The following is a 27,318-nucleotide window of genomic DNA, read 5'->3' as shown; positions in this document are numbered from 1 at the left end:
TAGTTTTATGCCAACAAAAAAAAGGGGGTTAAATATGTGTATAAATATATATATATATATATATTTCCTGAGCTTTGTTATATCTCCTAGATATAGGACAAACACTTCAAAACCTTGTTTCTTATTATGTATTTATTTGGTGTATTGTTTGCCATTTATGAATGTGTTATTAAGTACGTTTCTCTGGGCTATAATAGTAAAGGCCAAATTCAATATTTTATCAAATAATTTTCTGACATGTTTTTTTTTTTATACCTAAAGGGGTCCTAAAATTCCAAATCAAATAGCTAAATGATCCACAGTATGACAATCTTAAAACAATTCCCCCCCACATTAAGCTTATGTACTTTTATTTAAGATGTCTGTTTTTTCACTGGATAATACACAGTTCAGTAGTCACGCAGTCAAGAACATTAGAGCCATCTGGTGGTTCAAGACAGAACACTACTCAAACCAGTGCAACGATATCAGAATTACTGCTAGACAACAACCGGACATCGTTTTAGAATACTACACAGGTGCCTTATTTGATTGATGCTTACAAATGTAGAGATCTAATTTAGTAGGCCAGCTCAGTTAGGAAAGATCAATGAGAATATCATTGTATCTAATTGTGTGGAAAAGCATCTTCTCAGTAGGTTGATGATGCATTAATAAATATGATAGGCTATTTGGTTGACCATCAAGTACAGATGATGGTAGACTTTTATCGTATTTGCAGTGTACTAATCTTGGACACCCAGAACTAAAATCTAGTAATAGTGTCAGATGCTCGATTAAAGGGATAGTTCAACCAAATAAAAAAATGACACATTGAATTCCTTACCCTGTACGTAGTCTATGGACAAGATATGACAGCAATCCATGGTTTGGTTTAGTTTCCCTGGCACTGTTTCCAAATGCTAACGTTTTAGCATTTGTGGCACAAATCCCATTCAAGTCATGGTACCGATATTAGCATTTTTCACGTCATGTCCAAATCATCCGAAAGTATTTAAAATTGAAGCAAAAGCAAAAGTGAAGCAAAAGTCAACAAAGTCACTTATAGATGATTTGAACAAAATGTTAGCATTTGGAAACAGTGCCAAGGAAACTAAACCAAAGCATAGATTGCTGTCATACCACAAAACAATGAGACAGATATTTCAATGGATGTACAAATTTGAAGCGTCCGCTTGGCGTTTCCACTCACTACCAAATATGGTAGTGAGAGGAAGCACAGTGGCCAGGCAGTGGGAGAAGATGCACCAAGATAGATTTTGGCCAACATTCTGCTAATTTTCTAATTGATTAAACCTTTGATCTCAATACAGTTTTCTGTTCCCAAAACTATAATCTGTTACGAACAGAGTGGACTAAGTTTTGTAAACGTTACCCTTTGTTAAAGTTTCAAAAACATTTGTTGTTTAGAAGACGTGCAAAGGCGAATTGAGTTATTGCACAATCGCACTTTACAGATTAGGCATTCCCTAACGGAAATATGGAAACATATACTACAACGCGCCAATAGGATCTCACTAGCTCATGCTTGGCTCTGCCCACCTCCTTTCTTGTTCTGCCCACTATTACTCATTTGTTCCCATTTGAAACGACGGGCTGTGGTCTATCTTGGTTTAGTTATTTAAAAAAACGTTGGTCATACCCCTTGTCCATAGACTGCTTACAGGGTAAGGAAACCAATGTCATTTTTTAATTTGGGGTAGCTATCCCTTTAAGCTACTACCATTTATGTTACTTGCATCTGTCCACAAGAGATTAGCAGTGTGCGACAGATGAAAGGTTAGTTATCGTAATCATTGCGTGTACTGTCACTTTAACATGCCAATGTTCGATGTAAAAACTCAAATCCCCAGAATGCACAGCAGTTTGAGTCATCGCGTAAAAGGTCATGGTTAGAAGGGATACAGCTTTTATCAAATTAACGTCAAAAGTTATAATTTGGGGCGTTTTCGCTAACCCTACCCTAATTCTCATAAACTCATACGTTAATTCTCCAAACCTGCTGCGTAACTAAGTTCTCCTAACCTGCTACGAAAAGTCAAATCCGACAAAAACTGTATCCCATCTAGTCAAAACCAACAAAAAGCGGAAACAAAAGAAATCATACATTTCTAGAAACACATTTTGGTGAGCTGAGCAGAGATACAGGCATACAACTGACAGCTTTCAGTGTTAACGCCATACACCTAACGCAGGAGGGCTGACATGGCTTTGAAAAGAATACAGAAGGTGAGTGTGTCCATTAATTTTATAATGTCGTCATGCTCATAAACGGTTGGTCGATGTCTTCCTGTCACAAAATTCCACAATAGCATAGTTAGCTAGCTAATGTTAGCTTTGGACGTTAGCTAGCTACCTATCTAGCTAAACCATTGGCTATTTTGTCAACAGTGGTTTAACTTGTCCGTTACTCCTCACCGAATAAATAATACATTTTCATCGTAGCAATAATGACCATAAAACGTTAGCTAACTGTTAATGTTTTACCTTGTGTCAGGCTGGCAAATCAAAGTTTACTAATATTAGTAACATTCATTGTAGTTAACTAAGTTGTTGGCTATTATTGGGCTACCAGCATAATCATCAGTCAATCAGTAACGCTAACTAAGTTAACTAGTTATCGGTGTAACGTTAGCTAGCGAAGTTAATTTTATCAACGCCATAACTAGCTAGCTACAGTAGCTAGTTAGATACTCGTAAATTAGCTAACTGGTCTGTAACTTGTAAACTAGTTATGTTGCTGTTCTGGTTATTCCTGTCAATGAATAAAAACGGTTCTGGAACCGCCATTACCACGAGTGGGCTATTGTAGATATCTCTGCTTGTTTTACTGTCAGTGTATATTTCAACATAACCTTAACGTTAATGCGCCTAATATAATGTGGGATTCGTGAAATTCAGCAGTAGCTAAATTATAGATGCATGGGGGTCAATTCCTAGCTATATATGTAGCTAACTAGGTACCTTTTATTATTGTTTTTTTATTCAACCAGGAAAAACCCATTGAGACACAGCCTCTCTTTTGCAAGGGAGACCTGGCCAAGAAAGCAGCAGCTGTCAATAAACATTACACCATGTTAAACATACAATACAAACAGCACAACATGTCACCTAGCTAGCTGCTTGAATTCGTATAAAGCCATATAGACCTCAAGACTGGCTTGTCAAAGTAGCTAACAACATTGTTAGGTAGACAATGCACTATATGTATAGAATTTTCCCCCTATACATCATTCATTGTGCTATAATGTTAATTATTTTATTTTACAGGAGCTACATGACTTGCAAAGGGACCCTCCTGCTCAATGCTCAGCCGGACCAGTTGGAGAGGACTGTACGTTTCACTACAGCTTTTGTGGCCATCTCAAATAAACTAAAATTAATGCAGAAATAAAATGATGGAAATGAAGGGGTATTGACCTCAGTCAATTAATTCCTTTTGGCGCCATTTGCATTTTATTGTCAATAATTATATGATTTTATCTGTCTCATCTTTCTTTTACAGTGTTTCATTGGCAAGCCACAATCATGGGACCTGTAAGCCCTTTTCTAAATTATCATCATTGTTTCTAAGTCTTTAGTAGACAATAGTGTCAATATTGTGTTGATTGCTGATGGAAGCCATTTATTCTGCATTGATCCCATTGTTATAAGATCAACCTTTTTGCACCACCGAAGGAACGAGTGTTAGTCTGCTTGTCTTACTATATAGCCTACTATAACTGAGTTGCTTGTATGATATGCTTGGATATGTGTCACCTCCAGTAAACCCCCATCACACTTCTGTTACTGTAAACAATGACCAGTAAAGGGAGGCTGACTGTGGGCTTTAACATATACGTATATGGAGTATTGTGTGCTACTTTACGGTTCACAGTACTGTTTTAACAATGAACCTTTCACCCCTCTTTTAGACTGACAGCCCATATCAGGGAGGAGTGTTCTTCCTCACCATCCACTTCCCAACAGACTATCCCTTCAAACCACCAAAGGTTAGAAACACCTCACAGCTCCTGTTATTACACAATATCCCCTTGGGTGTAGAGTACCCTAAACCACATGCAGTATATATGCCTGACTTTTTTTTGTTTTTTTTTTCTCTGCATGTATTTTCTTTCCATAGGTAGCCTTCACAACGAAAATCTATCACCCAAACATAAACAGTAATGGTAGCATCTGTCTGGACATTCTGAGGTCACAGTGGTCCCCAGCACTTACAGTTTCGAAAGGTAAGACAAACTGGCTTACATTCGCGGTTTGTAAACCAACTTGTTTTTTGTGTGTCTTTTGTACCCTCATGAAAGTTAGTTGCAAAATGCATCTGACATTTTTTCCTGATTTGTTCTCCAACTGTTAAGCTTGACAATGTCGACAATTACAATATTATTGCTGGTGTAATTGCAAAAATAAACTCATCCTAGTTATCCCTGCCTTTTTGTTCTTCCAGTTTTATTGTCCATATGCTCTTTGCTATGTGACCCAAACCCAGATGACCCCCTAGTCCCAGACATAGCACACATCTACAAGCAGGACAAAGAAAAGTAAGTTGACACACACACACACCATTCTTCTTTTAGCAGGAAAAATATATGAACGTGACATTTATTTCATGTGTAAAGCTTGTAGTCAATTATAGAATAAACATCTCTTCTGAAAGTAGACACTCCTACAAGATACTGTATCTACTTTATAATGATATGGCTGCTTAAAAAAGACTGGCTGAATGTAAGATTTGGCTGTAGATTGCTCAAATCTTTGTTAAACCTGGTTTACATTTTATTTTGTTTTTACAGGTACAACAGATTAGCAAGAGATTGGACTCAAAAGTATGCAATGTAAAGGACTGAAGTTTGAGACAACGGAAAAGGCTTAAGCAAATTAACTTCCTGGACACTTCTGAAAACAGTACTGTTGCCACCCCTCATCCACACTGGTTCAAGAAGAAGTGTTGTATATGGGAAGCACTTTCTATGCCCAAATTAACTGGTTTTATGCTTTGAAGTCATTATTTTCCTTTTGTTTGACATTCCCAATGTTATATAACTTATTATTCAGTTATTGCTGAGATGGCCCATAAAAAAAACAGACCAATTATGAATCCATCCCCCCCTCCATCTTATAGGTAGAAAATGTTTTCTCCTTTTAGAGATTTTTATTGTATAGTATAAAGCTATACTGAATCTATTTTTATTATTTTCCATTAAAAAGTTAAACCAAAAAATAGATCCTGTCTTTATTGTTATCCTAGAGATGCCTATCGATATATTTTAGATCTACACAAGTGCCTGGAGGTTTGGGCTAGGGCTTTTTCCTTTTTTTTCAGGGTAGTAGTATTCAGAAATTCTTCCCATTACATTTTGTATTTCACCACTAGATGACAGCATTTACCTCCTCCCATACTACACAGGAGCACGGCTCAATTGAATGCAAATTCGAAATAGGGCTATAATCTGGCAGGTTACACCAATGGATTACACCGTTACCTTGTTTTTCTAAAATCAATACCTCCACAGTTAATGGTGTTGTATTTTTTTCTTTAAACTTCAGCTACTGTCAGGTTTAATTATTTGACAGGGCGTTCTGACTTTTCAGAGGCTCTCGGCGGTCATGTCTAGATGGCATACGGGTTTTGTCAAATTGATGTAAAAAAGGTATTATAGCTAACCGTAACCCTTTTCCTAATTGAAGTAATTATCCTAACCTGCTACGTGAAATCTATTAACCTGCTATGTTAATTCTCCTGCTACGAAAAGTCAATTTTGACCAAAGCTGTATCCCATCTAGACAAAACCGCTCTAGGCCTAGGTAAGGATAAAAGTTAACCTATGAACTTCAACATCTGAATTAAAGCCTAATGATAAAAGAGATGCATAATATTTGTTTGTTCAGTCCCCTTTATGTATGTATGCACTGCCTGAATTGCTGTGGAATAGCACTGTAGGCCTAAATATAAATTAAATTAAGCATATCTGCTAAATTGTTTCAATTTCACATTAGAGGTAACTCTACTGTCTTAACTGAAATCCTCGATTTTATCTCTGTGTATCAACTCTTACAGAAGCGTTTCTCGTGAGGTGGTATTGGGCCCTTGTTTAGTTTTCTTGTTACTGTATTGTTTCCTCAGGATGTGAATTGGTTCCTCAATGTTTCTTAGAACAAATGCTTCGTCTGGCCCTTCTTACTATACGGTAAATTTACTGTAACTCATCTGTGCCATAGTTTGGCATGGAATCGTTGAGTCATGAATAAAATATACATATACCAAGTAATGAACTTGAGTAAAAGTATTTGACCTAGTCAAATTAATAAAATAAGCCTACCTACAGTGCATTCGGAAAGTATTCAGACCCCTTGACTTTTTCCACGTTACGTTACAGCCTTATTCTAGACCCCTTATTTTTTTCCCCTCATCAATCTACACCCAATACCCCATAATGACAAAGTGAAAACAGGTTTAGACATTTTTGCAAATGTATAAAAAACAGAAATACCTTATTTACATAAGTATTCAGACCCTTTGCTATGAGACTTGAAATTGAGCTCAGGTGCATCCTGTTTACATTGATCATCCTTGAGATGTTTCTACAACTTGATTGGAGTCCACCTGTGGTAAATTCAATAAATTTGACATGATTTGGACCGGCACACACCTGTCTGTATAAGGTCCCACAGTTGACAGTGCATGTCAGAGCAAAAACCAAGCCATGAGGTCAAAGGAATTGTCCGTAGAGCGCCGAGACAGGATTCTGTCGCGGCACAGATATGGGGAAGGGTACCAAAAAATTTCTGCAGCATTGAAGGTTCCCAAGAACAGTGGCCTCCATCGTTCTAAAATGGAAGAAGTTTGGAACCACCGAGACTCTTCCTAGAGTTGGCCGCCCGGCCAAACTGAGCAATCAGGGGAGAAGGGCCTTGGTCAGGGAGGTGACCAAGAACCCAATGGTCACTCTGACAGAGCTCCAGAGTTCCTCTGTGGAGATGGGAGAACCTTCCAGAAGGACAACCATCTCTGCAGCACTCCACCAATCAGGCTTTTATGGTAGAGTGGTCAGACGGAAGCCACTCCTCAGTAAAAGGCACATGACGGCCCGCTTGGAGTTTGCCAAAAGGCACCTGAAGGACTCTCAAACCATGAGAAACAAGATTCTCTGGTCTGATGGAAGCAAGATTGAACTCTTAGGCCTGAATGCCAAGCATCACGTCTGGAGGAAACCTGGCACCATCCCTACAGTGAAGCATGGTGGTGGCAGCATCATGCTGTGAGGATGTTTTCAGCAGCAGGGACTGGGAGACTAGTCAGGATTGAGGGAAAACCTGCTCAGGACCTCAGACTGGGGCAAAGATTCACCTTCCAACAGGACCTAAGCACACAGCCAAGACAACGCAGGAGTGGCTTCGGGACAAGTCTCTGAATGTCCTTGAGTGGCCCAGCCAGAGCCCGGACTTGAACCCAATCGAACATCTCTGGAGAGACCTGAAAATAGCTGTGCAGCGACGCTCCCCATCCTACCTGACAGAGCTTGAGAGGATCTGGAGAGAAGAATGGGAGAATCTCCCCAAATACAGGTGTGCCTAGCTTGTAGCATCATACCCAAGAAGACTTGAGGCTGTAATCTCTGCCACAGGTGCTTCAACAAAATACTGAGTAAAGGGTCTGAATACTTATGTAAATGTGATATAAATTTTATATAAATCTGAGAGAAAAATCTAAACCTATTTTTGCTTTGATATTATGGGGTATTGTGTGTAGGTTGATGGGGGGAAAAATAATGTACTTTATACTCGGTACGTTTTCCCTGACACCCAAAAGGACAGAAAAAAATGGCAAATTCACTCATGAACAGGACATCCCTGGTCATCCTTACTGCCTCTGATCTGGCGGACTCACTAAACTCAAATGCTTCGTTTGTAAATTATGTCTGAATGTTGGAGTGTGTCCCTGGATATCCATTAATTTAAGAAAACAAGGAAATTGTGCCGTCGGGTTTGCTTAATATAAGGAATTTTAAATAATTCATACTGTTGATACTTAAGTATATTTGAGCAATTACATTTACTTTTCATATTTAAGTATATTTAAAACCAAATAATTTTAGACTTTTACTCAAGTAGTATTTTACTGGGTGACTTTCACTTTTACTTGAGTCATTTTCTATTAAGGTATCTTTACTTTTACTCAAGTATGACAATTGGGTACTTCCACCACTGCCTATGATTTTCATATATGATAAGCAATAATGATGATTTGAAAAGGGTTCATTGGGACAAATGATGGGAAGGAATGCAATAAACTACACTTGGGAGGAGTCCCACGTCTTCGAGATGTGCCTGACACGTGAAACTTTTACTTGTGCTCTAGACTTAGAAAAGAAACTGTGGTCGGACTATTATTAGAGCGCCACTCAATGGGGACATCAGAGGGGGCTCGAGGAAACGGTCGAGGAAGAAGTCACTGCGCAACAATGAGTCTGAACACAATCTCGAAGTGATAGATAAAGGGAAGTAGCTTTTACAATCCACAATTTGGTAGTTTACAATTAGTTCGAAACGCAGTGGCCACTGGAAACGTTTCTGCGCAGCGCAATGGCTGCCCAGTGCGACTCTTTGAGCGGATACTTGCAACAGTCGGACCAGGGCTCGAACAGCGAGCGCAGTACTGACTCCCCCGTCCCCGGCTCCGAGGATGACTTGAGCGGACCCCATGCCTTACCAGACCCGGAGTGGACGGAGGAGAGATTTCGAGTGGACCGCAAGAAACTGGAAATCATGTTATTAGGTAGGCCTAAATAAAAAATACAGAAATATGGTGCTCTGTTTTGCTACATTTTAAAAGTTTGGCTACATTTTAAAACATTCCTTTGTTATGGGAATGGGAACTATGCCAACTGTATGCTTCCAAAAACTAATTTTTCCCCTTCATATGGTATTTCTAGATTTTTTTTCTTCACATTCTTTGGCTATATTTCGTGTCTGTCTTGACCAGTAATGTGAAGGCCTGTGTGTTGCTATGTCGCTCGCTTACCTGTTTTTGGTGTCTTCAGAGTCTGTCCGGCTCAAACATTTTTGGGCCATAATTTCAAACATTTCTTTGTAGTTTATGTTGATCACAGAAAGCAAATTACACATTGTGGTTCCCTCTGCTCGGATGGCATTGAAATATAATCAATGTCATACATTTTTTCTAGGATGGGCATAGTCTTCTATAGAAACCTCAATATTACATTCATTAAAACAAACGTTATAGACACGGTAAAATTGTTTATGCAAAACTAGTAATTTAATTCTGACTGAAGTCACGGTCACCTCACATGGATCCATAATGTTTGTGCTATGGTCAGCGGTTGAGAAGCATGAACACGACTCGACCAATAGGAGTCGCTATGAGCACGTGTGTTATGGTCATTACTTAAGTTTTACGTTCGATACCTCAATAGCTGAAAACACTTCTCTCGATGAAACCAAACTATCCTGAAAATATTTCCTGGTCATTGGAAACCTATAACCGATGCTAAGACTTTGTTTATGGTTATTAAACCTACTTAAAAGTGTTTAAGAATACTATTTTGACAATATCTCATGTAGTCTGTATGTGCAATACTGTACAAACCTATAGTCAATGATCTGTCTGAGATACGAAGCGTCTCTGCATCCACTGTTTTCCAGATTGTGATAAAGTTGTTTCCCCTTTCGTAGCTAATCCAGCACAATCTCTGTCACTGTCATGTCAGTGAACAGTTATAGGAGTGACATCAGGTTTGTGTGTGGTCGGTCTCTAAAGAGACCTATGTCCCTTGGAGTGTGTAAATGATGAGATCTTCATCAGTTATTGCAAGACGCATCTTGTAGAAGAAGAAACCAGCATTATGTAACTGAAGAATACTTTTTTATCAATCCCACAAGAAGACCACGAGTTGCCATCAGCTGGAGAAACAGCCAAACAAGGCTGTACAGGGAACATTTAACAGCAGGAGATAATGAACCCAATGAAAACAACCCATGGAAGCTCAGATATCATACAAAACAAGGGGTTTCCTATTCAGCTTGATACAAGACAACCCATGTCTTTGTCTGTCTGGACTCCTTTTTCTCATCCTGTTGGATATCTATTCAGTGGGATTCTGATTGCTCTTCTCTCCCTTGATAGTGTTTTCTTTCATTACAGTACTCTTTTGATTATAATGAGTTAACCTCTGATGAATGTGTTTCATGCTCCAAGCCTCTCCTCTGTGTATGCCCAAGATAATCCATGTCTGTGTGGGTGGACGTTATTATAAAAAATGCCTGTTTAATTGGAGCACATTTATCAAACCTGCTCTGTAGTTAAGTTCTGTGTTTTGAAGTTGAAGAAAAAACTGTTTTAGGTTTTCGGTCTCTCTCTTTCACACACACTTCCAGCTCCTCGTGGTTGTGGCCCCGTTGCTGCTGCGCTGCTCTGCAGTCCTTAAAGCTCCATGTCATCCCTTCCTTTTCCAGGAAAACAACTTAACCAGAGGCCGTCCCTAAACTCAAGTCTCCTGGACATACTGTGTGTGTGCAGAGACCATCTTTTTAACATGTTGTTTTCTAGTGGTTTCTATGATCATGGCAGGAATTCGCCATGTTAACATTCAGCCTGTGGCATGAAGTGAATATTACTCTTGGTTTCCTCTGTGGTCAGTCATTGGCCTTTCTCAATTGGGCAAAAGTCTGTTCTCTCCTCGAGCCCTCCGTCCTCCGTGACCCGGTAAACCGATAAGTGGTGGCCATGTAGGAGCGTGTCAACTCGTTAATAGAGGAACGGAGGAGTTTGCTCCTCTCCTCAATTGCCTCTTCTGGGGGAAGATGCTCAGGTGAATCATACCACTGAAGATTTTTGAAATCCGCCACACCCCCATTGAAACAACTGTTTTCTCTGAGGAGAAAAGCATGCACACATTTAAAAAAGGTACGTTACTTATCTATAAAATGTCTAGCTCAACTAGCTAAACATTTTTATACCACTTTACACATGTATTTGGAGATTCCAGTTCTTTAAACGTCATTAGCCTAATGACGTTCTAGTGGAGAAGGATAGTCTCATTTCATACAAACACATTTATTTCCTTGCCTCCTCGATTTACCTTTGACCTTTTTCAAAAGGATGTGAGGAGAGGACGGTGTAGATGACGTGAGGAATTAAAGAAACCCAATTAAGATTGTTTATTTTTATTTTATTATTTTACCAGGTAGGTTGACTGAGAACACGTTCTCATTTACAGCAACAACCTGGGGAATAGTTACAGGGGAGCGGAATGAGCCAATTGGAAGATTCTCCCAGTGGTTCAGGGTGAGTGATCATACAACCTCAACCGTGAAACAGCATTATACTTTTTTTTATCTACTTCCTCTATACTGGTGGAGTTCCAGGATGTACTCTATCCCATGGGGCTTGCAGACATTTTTTAAGACAGTCTTCATCGTCTTCATCAGTAGTAAGAGCATCCTTGTGTGGTTGTTTTTTTATGCATAATTAACCAATATACAGTATATGTACCTCCAAGCCTGTTTAGGATGCTTTGATTGGTCATTGCGTGTTACCGTCAGCGTTGTAACATCTGTTTTCATTGGAGGAGAGGGCTTTGTTGATGTGGGACTCAGTGTCCTGAAGTGGACACAGCCCTTAGTTAAATCATTGTGTGGGAACTTCAGTATATTTTCACTCCAGGTTTTATCATCTGTGACTGTATCTCTGGCCTCCCTTGCTTGGAAACGTGTGTGACCTGCATTATACGAAATGGAAAGGTCCTGCATAAAGCCTTACTAATGTTAAAAGGTGCTTAAAATAAAATGTCCTCCCATCTCAACTTCCACTTTTGAGGATACGTTTTGGAAGACTTAATTTAGAGTGAAAAAACACCTGTTAGGAATGTGTGTAGGTTTTTATTTTGTGAAGTAATGAGATGTCCTATCTGAATAGCCATATGTAGTTTTTTTTTTACATTTTTACATTTTTAGTCATTTAGCAGACGCTCTTATCCAGAGCGACTTACATGAGCAATTAGGGTTAAGTGCCTTGCTCAAGGGCACATCGACAGATTTTTCACCTAGTCGGCTCGGGGATTAGAACCAGCGACCTTTCGGTTACTGGCACAACGCTCTTACCCACTAAGCTACCTGCCGCCCTAGGTCCCCTCTTGGCTTGCATTGCAGTGTGACTTCTTTCCAATCCTCCGTATAAAATCCATTAAACCAGTATCTGGCTGGTGTTGAAATATACAGTATGAGCATCTATTTCCCATGTATGTCAATATTCTCCAACACTCACACACAGAGATCTGCTCTATAGGTCAAAGGTCTGTTTTTACTATCAGAGACATCATATCTCCTATGACTACAGTGAGGGAAAAAGTATTTGATCCCCTGCTGATTTTGTATGTTTGCCCACTGACAAAGACATGATCAGTCTATAATTTTAATGGTAGGTTTATTTGAACAGTGAGAGACAAAATAACAACAAAAAAATCCAGAAAAACGCATGTCAAAAATGTTATGAATTGATTTGCATTTTAATGAGGGAAATAAGTATTTGACCCCTATGCAAAACATGACTTAGTACTTGGTGGCAAAGACCTTGTTGGCAATCACAGAGGTCAGACGTTTCTTGTAGTTGGCCACCAGGTTTGCACACATCTCAGGAGGGATTTTGTTCCACTCCTCTTTGCAGATCTTCTCCAAGTCATGAAGGTTTCGAGGCTGACGTTTGGCAACTCGAACCTTCAGCTCCGTCCACAGATTTTCTATGTGATTAAGGTCTGGAGACTGGCTAGGCCACTCCAGGACCTTAATGTGCTTCTTCTTGAGCCACTCCTTTGTTGCCTTGGCCGTGTGTTTTGGGTCATTGTCATGCTGGAATACCCATCCACGACCCATTTTCAATGCCCTGGCTGAGGGAAGGAGGTTCTCACCCAAGATTTGACAGTACATGGCCCCGTCCATCGTCCCTTTGATGCAGTGAAGTTGTCCTGTCCCCTTAGCAGAAAAACAACCCCAAAGCATAATGTTTCCACCTCCCACGTTTGACGGTGGGGATGGTGTTCTTGGGGTCATAGGCAGCATTCCTCCTCCTCCAAACACGGCGAGTTGAGTTGATGCCAAAGAGCTCGATTTTGGTCTCATCTGACCACAACACTTTCACCCAGTTCTCTTCTGAATCATTCAGATGTTCATTGGCAAACTTCAGACGGGCCTGTATATGTGCTTTCTTGAGCAGGGGAACCTTGCGGGCGCTGCAGGATTTCAGTCCTTCACGACGTAGTGTGTTACCAATTGTTTTCTTGGTGACTATGGTCCCAGCTGCCTTGAGATCATTGACAGGATCCTCCCGTGTAGTTCTGGGCTGATTCATCACCGTTCTCATGATCATTGCAACTCCACAAGGTGAGATTTTGCATGGACCCCCAGGCCGAGGGAGATTGACAGGTCTTTTGTGTTTCTTCTATTTGCGAATAATCGCACCAACTGTTGTCACCTTCTCACCAAGCTGCTTGGTGATGGTCTTGTAGCCCATTCCAGCCTTGTGTAGGTCTACAATCTTGTCCCTGACATCCTTGGAGAGCTCTTTGGTCTTGGCCATGGTGGAGAGTTTGGAATCTGATTGATTGATTGCTTCTGTGGACAGGTGTCTTTTATACAGGTAACAAGCTGAGATTAGGAGCACTCCCTTTAAGAGTGTGCTCCTAATCTCAGCTCGTTACCTGTATAAAAGACAGCTGGGAGCCAGAAATCTTTCTGATTGAGAGGGGGTCAAATACTTATTTCCCTCATTAAAATGCAAATCAATTTATAACATTTTTGACATGCGATTTTCTCGATTTTTTTGTTGTTATTCTGTCTCTCACTGTTCAAATAAACCTACCATTAAAATTATAGACTGATCATTTCTTTGTCAGTGGGCAAACGTACAAAATCAGCAGGGGATCAAATACTTTTTTTCCTCACTGTAAGTGGGGCTGAGGATATAATAGTTTTTATAGTGTCCTCTGTTTTGCCTGTTTCCCCTGCGGTCTGTATAAGAGGTTTTGAGCTGAAGAGAGTGTGTAAGATTTGAAGTTGGAGGAGAAAAGGGTTGTTGTCTGAGAGAAACAGTTACCCAGAAACACAGTGGGTACATTAGAAACATCATGATGACTACACCGTACATCACCACATTAGAAGGATATATCCACTAACACTCACACTCACTTTGTTTGGCACAGTTCCTTTATGAAGAAATATGGAAATAATGAGCTGAATAGAAATGGTAATACAAGCCCCCCCGTGCAGTGCCTCTGTTGCAGATTATCACAATTTGTTTTGGTGCCCTACTTCTAAATTAAATGACATGGTCAAATTGAAATGCCTTGAATTGGCAGTCAATGGATTACCAGTTTTAAGTCAGTTAATGATTTGAAGTCTGTAAATGATTGCAAAAATCTGTCAGTAACTGTCTGCATCCCTCAAGTTATTGTGTGTTGTTGGTGCAGGAGGAACACTTGAATGTAGTGTAAAGTCCTTTATAGTTCTCTGGTCACATAAACTACCAATCTCATTAAAATTAGTTTTTGTATTCACTAACTTGTGGGAAAACATTTCCTCTTACTCTTCATTTCCAAAACAAATGTGTGTGAATATCTCCATGTATGTGTAGTTTCCATAGTTACAAGAAAGGTAAACAGATGTGTATTTGGCATGTGATTTGGAGACTCGCAATTGGCCTTTGTTTATTAGGGTTACCGTTTTCCTAATAACATTTTATTGTTAATTTTAAGTTAAGTGAAATCTTTGTACAGACTTCTGGTGGCCTACAGTGTACAGACTATGTGTTAGCTGACTAACTACACCCCACTAATTAAATTAATAATTTTCCTGATTGTAACAAATTTTGTTTCCCTCCCCTAAACCTCAGACTATTATCGGGTAGCTGTATCTTAGCCTTGAGGTGGAAAAGTGCTCCTCGAAAGCAAATAGTAAACATGCAGATTTTCTAACCGTACAACGTCACCAAGTAGGCTATGCCTTGCAACATTACACACTCTGTCCGCCAGTAGGGATGGAACTGAGTACATTGATGTCAATGTAAAAAAGAAGCAGACTCACAAACTGTGTCGAAAAAGCTGAAAAAGGGTCCATCTTCTCTCTGTGGCACGTCCACATTCTGTCCTGAAACGGTGTGTGTGTGTGTGTGTGTGGGCCCCCATCCCCGTCTTCCTCCTGGATGCTGAGTAAGAGCTTCAGACAGGAAGTGAGTGTTGTGTGGGGAATGTGCTGCAGGCACCACTCTCTACTGCAGGAGAACACAGGCCTGTTGTTTCAACCTCCAGAACCACATACTGTTAGACCTTGAATGGGTTCATTTCCACGGTCCATAGTCATACTATTAAACTAATGGGCTGTTTTAAGTGGTGTTTACTGTGGACATTACTGGTACTCATCATGGGGGAGCTCAAAGTATGTCAAGTATGTCGTGTAAACCTGAATATACTTTATTGGAATGATACTCAAATGTTTTTTCAATTGGAGCTTTAACAGCATTCTGTACACTGCTCCTCAACATCATGGCAAGCATTCATTATGCCAAAACAGTATGTGATAGAAAGTTATTTAGTTGATTTTCTAAATTGTACTTTTTTCCTTCATCTGGATCTGTGCCTTTTGTGTACTGTAACTCCCCTGTCTTCCAACCTTTCTGAAACAGGCTGATACAATTAAACAGTTATATTCAACTTTGCTTACACGTTGAATTCCTTCATCCAAAGCATGATGAAGCGTTCAGGAGCTCTAATATAATTGAGCTCTTTTCTTGTGGAAAAACCTGCGTTTCATTACTTGAGAAAATAAAACCTGGAATCATATTTCAACAGTCCGACTTGACTCGAGCTCTCTGACACATTTCTCTGCTTCTGAAACTGTAAATGAGGTGAAATGAATACCTGTTGTTTTTTTTACTTCACTCAGAGGTCTTTTTCTTCCGCTCCTTCAAAGTGCAGATTTACATTCTGTCTGGTTTGCGGCTGCTATAATTTTAAACTTTTTTTGAACTACCACTCTCCCCCCTTTTGAGTGTTGTGTTTATCTTAAGAGGACCTCGGTTCGTGGTTAGTTGTTCTCTCTCTTCATTCAACATTTAGTACAATCTGCTTTTTCTCCACATGCCCTGATTGGAGAGAGTGCTCTTGGTTTGTTGACCTGTTCCTGGCTATTGCTAGAATATTCTTCACTGGGATAAAGGAAAAAGGAAAAAAAGGGAACAGAAACGTCAGTTTGATGGAGAGGGCTGGACGGTAGTAATTTCAAAAAGGCCCTAATTGAGTTACTTTGTTGATTGGATGTGTCAGTGTGGACTACGGAGGACGTTCTTCGAAGTCATCAAGGAATGAATTCCCACACATTCAGATAAAATAATAAATAAAGGTAGATGAAATATGGTTATTTATTTACATTTTAGTCATTTAGCAGACGCTCTTATCCAGAGCAATTAGGGTTAAGTGTCTTGCTCAAGGGCACATCGGCAGATTTTTCACCTAGTCGGCTCGGGGATTAGAACCAGCGATCTTTCGGTTACTGGCACAACACTCTTAACCACTAAGCTACCTGCCGCCCCAGTCAATTGTGAGTGAATCTGGTATATGAATTCTAGTGTAGGCTATTAGCTGTGTTTAGGGTACTATGGCTCCGTCTGTTTTAGTGAGACGGACTCCTCCAGTCCCTCTGATGGAGCAGGATCGTACACTACATACCAGGTACAAGGGGAATGCTTAGTTTGCAAAATGTTTCTAGCAAGTTTGCAACAACTCACCCACAATTCACACATGGGGGGAGATGGGTAGACACCCAGAATGTGATAAAGCATCATTCCTGCACCTCATTCTAATGCCTCTACTTAGCAATTAAACCAACAGACTGACTCAGTGGTTGTAAATAAGTTTGTCTGGGTCTCCTATTTTTTGTTATTTGACTTGTATTTATAGTTAGAAAAAGGACCAATGGATTGTGAGTTGTGTAAGCTTTATGTATCATATTATTTTATTTTATATATCTACTGAGTCCAGGGTCCGTATCCACAAAGCATTTCAGAGTAGGAGTGCTGATCTAGGATCAGTTTAGCCTTTTAGATCATAATGAGTAAGCTACAGTGGGGGAAAAAAGTATTTAGTCAGCCACCAATTGTGCAAGGTCTCCCACTTAAAAAGATGAGAGGCCTGTAATTTTCCTCATAGGTACACGTCAACTATGACAGACAAATTGAGAGAAGAAATACAGAAAATCACATTGTAGGATTTTTAATGAATTTATTTGAAAATTATGGTGGAAAATATGTATTTGGTCACCTACAAACAAGCAAGATTTCTGTCTCTCACAGACCTGCAACTTCTTCTTTAAAAGGCTCCTCTGTCCTCCACTCGTTACCTGTATTAATGGCACCTGTTTTGAACTTGTTATCAGTATAAAAGACACCTGTCCACAACCTCAAACAGTCACACTCCAAACTCCACTATGGCCAAGACCACAGAGCTGTCAAAGGACACCAGAAACAAAATTGTAGACCTGCACCAGGCTGGGAAGACTGCATCTGCAATAGGTAAGCAGCTTGGTTTGAAGAAATAAACTGTGGGAGCAATTATTAGGAAATGGAAGACATACAAGACCACTGATAATCTCCCTCGATCTGGGGCTCCACGCAAGATCTCACGCCGTGGGGTCAAAATGATCACAAGAACGGTGAGCAAAAATCCCAGAACCACACGGGGGGACCTAGTGAATGATATGCAGAGAGCTGGGACCAAAGTAACAAAGCCTACCATCAGTAACACACTATGCCGCCAGGAACTCAAATCCTTCAGTGCCAGACGTGTCCCCCTGCTTAAGCCAGTACATGTCCAGGCCCGTCTGAAGTTTGCTAGAGTGCATTTGGATGATCCAGAAGAGGATTGGGAGAATGTCATATGGTCAGATGAAACCAAAATATAACTTTTTGGTAAAAACTCAACTCGTCGTGTTTGGAGGACAAAGAATGCTGAGTTGCATCCAAAGAACACCATACCTACTGTGAGGCATGGGGGTGGAAACATCATGCTTTGGGGCTGTTTTTCTGCAAAGGGACCAGGACGACTGATCCGTGTAAAGGTAAGAATGAATGGGGCCATGTATCGTGAGATTTTGAGTGAAAACCTCCTTCCATCAGCAAGGGCATTGAAGATGAAACGTGGCTGGGTCTTTCAGCATGACAATGATCCCAAACACACCGCCCGGGCAACGAAGGAGTGGCTTCGTAAGAAGCATTTCAAGGTCCTGGAGTGGCCTAGCCAGTCTCCAGATCTCAACCCCATAGAAAATCTTTGGAGGGAGTTGAAAGTCTGTGTTGCCCAGCGACAGCCCCAAAACATCACTGCTCTAGAGGAGATCTGCATGGAGGAATGGGCCAAAATACCAGCAACAGTGTGTGAAAACCTTGTGAAGACTTACAGAAAACGTTTGACCTGTGTCATTGCCAACAAAGGGTATATAACAAAGTATTGAGAAACTTTTGTTATTGACCAAATACTTATTTTCCACCATAATTTGCAAATAAATTCATAAAAAATCCTACAATGTGATTTTCTGGATTTTTTTCCCTCATTTTGTCTGTCATAGTTGACGTGTACCTATGATGAAAATTACAGGCCTCTCATCTTTTTAAGTGGGAGAACTTGCACAATTGGTGGCTGACTAAATACTTTTTTACCCACTGTTTATGGACAGATCCTAGATTAGCATTCCTACTCTGAGGTGCTTTGTGAATACGGGCCCAGTACTGGCAGTCTGTCAACTCCACTGCAACATTACACATCTGGGAGTTTGTTTATTCATTTATTATTTCACAGTTGCCTGGCAACTGCACATGCCTTTTTCTCCTGTGAAAGAAGCCATTTGGAGATGACAGCAGCCTGCGTTCTGGACAGGAACACAAGAATAAGGGTTTCTAACAGCTTTTGCCTTTCTAACAGCTGTTTCCTTTCTTACAAAGTGCATAAGTGATTACAAATTTAAGAGGGTCCCACAAAAATAACAAATATGGGGGGCTTAAAAGAAATTGGCATGGCCATGGATGTAATGGTTATACTCAGTCTTTCCAACATTAGGTCAGCAGCAGTGACCGGAGGTTGTTGACAACCTGTCTGGCTGTAGCTACTACTTCCTGGGTCCTTCCATCCTTACTGATTTTAGATACAATTGTGTTCATAGTGCGGGAGTCAAGAGCAACTCAGGAACTGAAGTTTAGTGAATGGATGCTAACCTGTTTGATGGTTTGCCAGAGGGCCACATAGAGGAAGACTCAATAGTGCTCTGTCCGTATCTGTTTTCTCAAGTGCTGCCAGCAACTTGTCTGTTGAAAGGTGATATACTGGATGGAAACATCACGTCTTTCATCCTGCTCATTTAGAGTTGATTTATTTAAACAGGCTTGTCAATGAAAAATAATGTTTTTGGCAGAAATCATTAGTGTTAAACACATCCTTCTGTTTATCGTCTAAACATTCCAGTGGTCCTCTATTATAGAGTTAGATCAATCTTAAACCTTTTATGCCGCCCACTGTCTTATTATTTCTCAGAGAGATTGATGGGGATGGCAAAATTCAAGAGGCGTTGTATTGCATGCAACACGGTTATATGATTTCACCAAACTTGTCTTAAGCAATAACTCAAGTGGTGCGTGCGTGGTTTGGGCATGCATGCAGGTGTTGTGTGTGTTAAAAAAAAAAATTTTAAGACTCCCCCCAGGTGTACTGTCAGGTCCATGTTGAATCAGCTGAGAGGTGCTGACGCTCATAGTGTTCTGCTTGAGAGCATCTGGTGGGTGGAGAATCATGGCGAGAACATCCCGCTCTCTCTATATTCCACTACGTTCTATCTGGGAGTGGTAGTAGTTCATTCAGACTTGTCCTAAGGGGCTATTTCACACAGCTGGCCTAAGGACTTAAAGCCAGCTAACTTTCACAAGTACATGCAAGAGAGTTTGGACAGACATTTTGGAAACCTGAAATTTGGAAAGCGGTTCAAAACAAAAACCATTTGGCTACAGCCTAAGGCAGTTCCACCTCAGTTTTAATATGCTGACAGTGATTTCTTGTCTCTGTGATATATTGGCTGTTGGTAATTTAACCACCATAAGCATTTACCTTGTATTAATTTACAACGGTCCTTCTCTTTTCTCGTTTTAAACCAGTGATTACTGGTCACCATTTTAAACCAGTGATTACTGGTCACCATTTTAAACCAGTGATTACTGGTCATAGTATCTTTTCCTGTTTGTGTCAGAGCAAAGATAGTTTTATGTGTTTTGCTTTAGTTCTAATGTCCATAAACATACTGTAAGTACCAAAGCCTTGCTCTAGAGTCTACACCCCAATGTCCTAATAGCTCTGTGCTTAAGTCACTCTGTTACTGCTGTCTCGCCAGGCCTAGTGATTTAGCTGGAGCCTTTGGGTTTTTCTCACTTTTCATGCTCCAAAAAACTCCAACCATCATCTAAATTCTTTGTGTGTTTTCTTTTTGTGCCGTTTTAAACTTTTTTGAACATAATGTTTTCGCCATCGTTTCTTATGACCGAAAAGAGCTTCTGGACATCAGAACAGCGATTACTCACCTCGAACTGGACAAGGATTTTTTTCTTTAATGAGTCGGACGCAAAGGATATACTGCTCCTCCCGGACCAGGCCCAAATCCCGGTCATTCGCATGTAGAGGAGACGCCGTTACAGAGGTTGTAGAGCCTGGCAAGACTGTGTCGGCGAGTGGATAATCCGCCTTTACCCTCCGTTCTGGGGCGCAATCTCTAATATTAAGGAAGTCTCAAGGTTTTGCCCGCCTGAGTTAGAATACCTCATGATAAGCTGTAGACCACACTATTTACCAAGAGCGTTTTCATCTATATTCTTCATAGCTGTCTATTTACCACAGGAAGTACCAGTGACACGCTCAATACGGAAGTGGTCCGATGAAGCGGATGCTAAGCTACAGGACTGTTTCGTTAACACAGACTGGAATATGTTCTGGGATTCATCCGATGGCATTGAGGAGTATACCACATCAGTGACCGGCTTCATTAATAAGTGCATCGACGACGTCATCCCCACAGTGACCGTACTTACAGTACATATCCCAACCAGAAGCCATGGATTACAGGCAACATCGGCGATGAGCTAAAGGCTAGAGCTGCCACTTTAAAGGAGCGGTACACTAATCCGAACGCTTATAAGAAATCCCGCTACATCCTCGGATGAACCATCAAACAGGCAAAGTGTCAATACAGGACTAAGATCAAATCCTACTACACTGACTCTGATGCTCATCGGATGTGGCAGGGCTTGCAAACTATCACTGATTACAAAGGGAAACCAAGCCGCAAGCTTCCCAGTGACGCAAGCCTACCAGACGAGCGAAATGCCTTCTATGCTCGCTTCGAGGCAAGCAACACTGAACCATGCATGAGAGCACCATCTGTTCTAGACGACTGTGTGATCCCTCCGTAGCCGATGTGAGTAAAACCTTTAAACAGGTTAACATTCACAAGGCCGCAGGGCCAGACGGATTACCAGGACACGTACTCAGAGCATGCGCTGACCAGCTGGCAAGTGTCTTCACTGACATTTTCAACCTCTCCCTGACCCAGTGGGGAGAACAAGTATTTGATACACTGACGATTTTGCAGGTTTTCCTACTTACAAAGCATGTAGAGGTCTGTAATTTTTATCATAGGTACACTTCAACTGTGAGAGAATCCAGAAAATCACATTGTATGATTTTTAAGTAATTAATTTGCATTTTATTGCATGACATAAGTATTTGATACATCAGAAAAGCAGAACTTAATATTTGGTACAGATTTTCTATTGGGTTCAGGTCTGAAGACTGGCTAGGCCACTCCAGGACCTTGAGATGCTTCTTACGGAGACACTCCTTAGTTGCCCTGGCTGTGTGTTTCGGGTCGTTGTCATGCTGGAAGACCCAGCCATGACCCATCTTCAATGCTCTTACTGAGGGAAGGAGGTTGTTGGCCAAGATCTTGCGATACATGGCCCCATCCATCCTCCCCTCAATACAGTGCAGTCGTCCTGTCCCCTTTGCAGAAAAGCATCCCCAAAGAATGATGTTTCCACCTCCATGCTTCATGGTTGGGATGGTGTTCTTGGGGTTGTATTTACATTTACATTTAAGTCATTTAGCAGACGCTCTTATCCAGGCGACTTACAAATTGGTGCATTCACCCTATAGCCAGTGGGTTAACCACTTTACAATAATTTGTTTGTTTTTTTTTTTGTTTTTTTTTGGGGGGGGGGGGGGGGTAGAAGGATTACTTCATCCTATCCCAGGTATTCCTTAAAGAGGTTGTACTCATCCTTCTTCTTCCTCCAAACATTGCAAGTGGAGTTTTGACAAAAATAGAGCTTTTTGGTCTAATCAGACCACATGACCTTCTCCCATTCCTCCTCTGGATCATCCAGATGGTCATTGGCAAACTTCAGACGGGCCTGGACACGCGCTGGCTTGAGAAGGGGGACCTTGCGTGCGCTGCAGGATTTTAATCCATGACGGCGTAGTGTGTTACTAATGGTTTTCTTTGAGACTGTGGTCCCAGCTCTCTTCAGGTCATTGACCAGGTCCTGCCGTGTAGTTCTGGGCTGATCCCTCACCTTCCTCATGATCATTGATGCCCCACGAGGTGAGATCTTGCATGGAGCCCCAGACCGAGGATGATTGACCGTCATCTTGAACTTCTTCCATTTTCTAATAATTGCGCCAACAGTTGTTGCCTTCTCACCAAGCTGCTTGCCTATTGTCCTGTAGCCCATCCCAGCCTTGTGCAGGTCTACAATTTTATCCCTGATGTCCTTACACAGCTCTCTGGTCTTGGCCATTGTGGAGAGGTTGGAGTCTGTTTGATTGAGTGTGTGGACAGGTGTCTTTTATACAGGTAACGAGTTCAAACAGGTGCAGTTAATACAGGTAATGAGTGGAGAACAGGAGGGCTTCTTAAAGAAAAACTAACAGGTCTGTGAGAGCTGGAATTCTTACTGGTTGGTAGGTGATCAAATATTTATGTCATGCAATAAAATGCAAATTAATTACTTAAAAATCCTACAATGTGATTTTCTGGATTTTTGTTTTAGATTCCGTCTCTCACAGTTGAAGTGTACCTATGATAAAAATTACAGACCTCTACATGCTTTGTAAGTAGGAAAACCTGCAAAATCGGCAGTGTATCAAATACTTGTTCTCCCCACTGTACATGTTTCAATCAGACCACCATAGTCCCTGTGCCCAAGAATGCCAAGGTAACCTGCCTAAATGACTACTGCCCCATAGCACTCACATCTGTAGCCATGAAATGCTTTGAAAGGCTGGTCATGGCTCACATCAACACCAGAAACCCTGGACCCACTCCAATTCGCATACCGCCCCAACATATCCACAGATGACGCAATCTCTATTGCACTCCACACTGCCCTTTCCCACCTGGACAAAAGGAACACCTACGTGAGAATGCTGTTCATTGACTACAGCTCAGCGTTCAACACCATAGTGCCCTCCAAGCTCATCACTAAGCTAAGGATCCTGGGACTGAACACCCTCCTCTGCAACTGGATCCTGGACTTCCTGACGGGCCGCCCCCAGGTGGTGAGGGTAGGTAACAGCAGATCTGCCAAGCTGACCTTCAACACGGGGGCCCCTCAGGGGTGCGTGCTTAGTCCCCTCCTGTACTCCCTGTTCACCCACTACTGCGTGGCCACGCACGACTCCAACACCATCATTAAGTTTGCAGAGAACACGACGGTGGTAGGCCTGATCGACGACGATGAGACAGTCTATAGGGAGGAGGTCAGAGACCTGGCAGTATGGTGCTAAGAAAACAAACTCTCCCTCAACGTGAGCAAGACAAAGGAGCTGATCGTGGACTACAAGAAAAGGAGGGTCGAGCACGCCCCCATTCACATCGACGGGGCTGTAGTGGAGTGGGTCGAGAGCTTCAAGTTCCTTGGTGTCACACATCACTAAAGACCTATCATGGTCCAAACACACCAAGAAAAGGTCACGACAATGGGAAGAGGGCACGACAATGCCTATTCCCCCTCAGGAGGCTGAAAAGATTTGGCATGGGTCCTCAGATCCTCAAAAAGTTGTACAGCGGCACCATCGAAAGCATTCTGACTGGTTGCATCACCGCTTGGTATGACAACGTGGTCCTCTGTAGCTCAGCTGGTAGAGCACGGCGCTTGTAACGCAAAGGTAGTGGGTTCAATCCCCGGGACCACCCATACACAAAAATGTATGCACGCATGACTGTAAGTCGCTTTGGATAAAAGCGTCTGCTAAATGGCATATTATTATTATTATTACAACTGCTCGGCATCCGACCGCAAGGCACTACAGAGAGTAGTCCGTACGGCCCAGTACATCACTGGGGCCGAGTTTCCTGCCATCCAGGACCTCTGTACCACGAAGTCCCAAAATGTTTTCAAAGACTCCAGCCACCCAAGTCATAAACTGTTCTCTCTGCTACCGCACGGCAAGCGGTACCGGAGCACCAAGTCTGGGACCAAAAGGCTCCTTAAAAGCTTCTACCTCCAAACCATAAGACTGCTGAACAGTTAATCAAATGGCTACCTGGACTATTTGCATTGACCCCATTATTTTATTTGTATTGATTCTTTTTTTGATGTTGCACTGACTCTCTTGCACAGGCTCAATGCACACTCACTGGACTCCTCTAACCACACACTCACACATACTACACTGACACTCCAACACACGGACACACACATGCATATTGACGCCACACACACACACATACATATACACATTCACATTCCTTCACACTCTTCACATACGCTGCTGCTATTCTCTGTTTATTATCTATGCATAGTAACTTTACCCCTACCTCCATGTACATACTGTATTACCTCAATTACCTTGACTAACCCGTACCCTTGCACATTGACTCGGTACCGGTACCCCTTGTATGTAGCCTTGTTAATGTTATTTTATTGTGTTACTATTTTTCATTTAGTTTATTTAGCACATTTTTCATACTTTTTAAAAACTCTGAATTGTTGATTAAAGGCTTGTGAGTAAGCATTTCACGGTAAGGTCTACACCTGTTGTATTTAGCGCATGTGACAAATACAATTTGATTTAATGCCAAATGCCTCCAGTCACCCAATACACAGTCCATACAGTACCACTGAGTTAGTCATCGGTGGGCTGCTTCCAAGAGGGTTTGTGGTTCAAATCCCAGTTTGGGTTTTATGCCCTAACGCATTGCTAAATCCTTATGTGACAGTATGACACTTCTTTTTTTTCACTGTCCAGTAGAAAACTTTGACATGTCAAGCTAATGAGACCCCTGAATCACAACAGTTAAGACTTCAGTTTGAGAAACTATTGTGACATACTACGCACATTTGTTTCCTGTCCCCCATTTTCTATATGATTGTTATAAAAGGATTCATTCATTAGACTAGCTGAAAGTGTCCACAGTCCCCACCACGTTGCCCTAGTTTTTTTAAACAAATTGGTCCTTCTATACTGTCCATTTGCCATGCTCTCTCGGTAATGCAACATAGCACTTTCTCTCCCTATTAGTCTCATTCGCCTCATCCCTTCCTTACCCTCTTAAAGGTGGTAGATACATGTCTTGGTGGATATTTCAGGGTCTGTGTATCTCTGTTCCTCGTTGTGATCGTATGTGGAATGAGGCCATAATTCTACAGCTCCAACACTGTTTACATTCCTCTTACCCTCCAAAACAAGTAAACATCTCTCCCTCTGTACACATAATGGATACCAGGCTAAATACATCTGTCCAGGCTCGTGGTGCATCCTCCATACTGCTAACTGGAGCTGTTTTATAGTGACAGGACTGATGCCTTGGTTAAGATAAGGTGAAGTATGTAGTATCTAAGTGTTGAACTAATGGGTGTGGGGGTTTGATTCATTAGATCCTATTTGATGGTTTTTGGGAAATGGCAACATAGATTACTACTCACCCCAGACATATTGGTTGCAACATCCCATTTGTACTCCAAGGTCTCAATGTTGAAACCCATAGATTCCTCCTCTTTTAACCTAATCCTCATTTATCCCACTCACTCATTTTTCATTTTTTAAATAGAAGCAACTCTGATACTCTGCTTGCCTGCTGCAGTACATAGTGGTGCCAATGTCATTATGAAACTCATGAGATCTTCTGTTATTATGTAACGCGCTGGCATATAACGATAACATATTACTTTATGCTGTCACGAGTATGCCATAACAGATCAGCATATCCAAGGCCATCAAGACGGCTAATGCCAATATAAAGCAACTGATTTAGACAACTGTGACATGTTGTAAGACTCAGCTGAAGTACTGGTGTTCTCCACCCCCATAACATACCCCAGAGGTTCGTGGGGCGCCCACCTGTCCCTCCCCTGGTTCTCCCACAGCCCGTCTGCACGCCATGCATCTGCTGACAGGATGTTTTTCACTCCTTGCATTGCCCTCATGTCATTTTCTACAGATGTTTGCTAAAGCAGGAAAATAATCCTGCAGCAACAGGAAATGTGGATTATAATTAATGGACATTTTTGTTGGGGTTGATTCATTTTTCGTAAGGGAAAATCAAGTCTGAAATTTCAAAGTGGAAATCATAAACTTCAGAAGCCTTTAAACCGCAAATACACTACATGTTTTACATTTCCTGCAACAGGGTAGGGGTGGGCGATATGAAAAAAAAATCATATCACGATATTTTCCACTGTCCGGACGATAATTATATAATATCACGATATACTGTAAAAATAAAAAAAAATAAAAATTGTATGAGCCCTTCAAAGTTAATAAATGACAAAATATTGTTTTTAACCTTATAGAAACAGAAAGGGGGCATTGCACAGTTTTTTAAATTATTATTTGTGGTAAACCTGTGCAAACATGAAACATAAACAAAGGTATATGAGTTAAATAAATATGCAGTAACATTTTATGAAAAAATATTTAAAGTAGTCAGGATGTAAACTTTTTCCTGCCAAATATAAGGGGTGCAGTCTTTTTTCAGCATAACACCGGTCATTATGAATTCAAGTTGTAAACCTTTTCAAATTAACTTCAAGCATTAACCAGACAGTCTGTATGTTTCTCAGTTCTGCATGTAACAATTCACTGCCTCCCTCTTCACAAGTTCCGTGCCAGGAACACCAGCCTATTGACAGTTTCTGGCTTCAAAGTTGCCCTGTGGCATGTGACCACATCGCCCCCAGTGCTAAATGCTCTCTCAGAGGGCGAACTTGTGGCAGGGATGCAT

General features: G+C 41.2%; 2 protein-coding genes across 2 annotated transcripts in view; both read left to right on the top strand.

The window, feature by feature from the left end:
* The first annotated feature begins 1,858 nt into the window (after positions 1 to 1,858).
* Positions 1,859 to 6,329, top strand: LOC311110745 (ubiquitin-conjugating enzyme E2 D4-like). Its single transcript, XM_084153303.1, has 7 exons — positions 1,859 to 2,229; positions 3,271 to 3,334; positions 3,506 to 3,537; positions 3,915 to 3,992; positions 4,124 to 4,229; positions 4,448 to 4,541; positions 4,794 to 6,329. Exons 1-7 carry the CDS (start codon positions 2,206 to 2,208, stop codon positions 4,837 to 4,839), a joined length of 444 nt encoding a protein of 147 aa, XP_084009429.1. The 5' UTR covers positions 1,859 to 2,205; the 3' UTR covers positions 4,840 to 6,329.
* Positions 6,330 to 8,357: 2,028 nt separating this feature from the next.
* LOC311110746 (protein bicaudal C homolog 1-A-like) overlaps positions 8,358 to 27,318 on the top strand; it is an 85,246-nt gene continuing 66,285 nt past the window's right edge. Inside the window, exon 1 of the mRNA XM_084153304.1 lies at positions 8,358 to 8,776. Within this exon, the coding sequence (XP_084009430.1) occupies positions 8,584 to 8,776 (193 nt within the window). The 5' untranslated portion in view covers positions 8,358 to 8,583. The remainder of the gene's footprint in view (positions 8,777 to 27,318) is intronic.

The sequence above is a fragment of the Coregonus lavaretus genome (assembly GCF_964263955.1).
Source record: "Coregonus lavaretus genome assembly, chromosome: 36".
Taxonomy (NCBI): domain Eukaryota; kingdom Metazoa; phylum Chordata; class Actinopteri; order Salmoniformes; family Salmonidae; genus Coregonus; species Coregonus lavaretus.
This window is presented reverse-complemented; position numbering and strand designations above follow the sequence as displayed.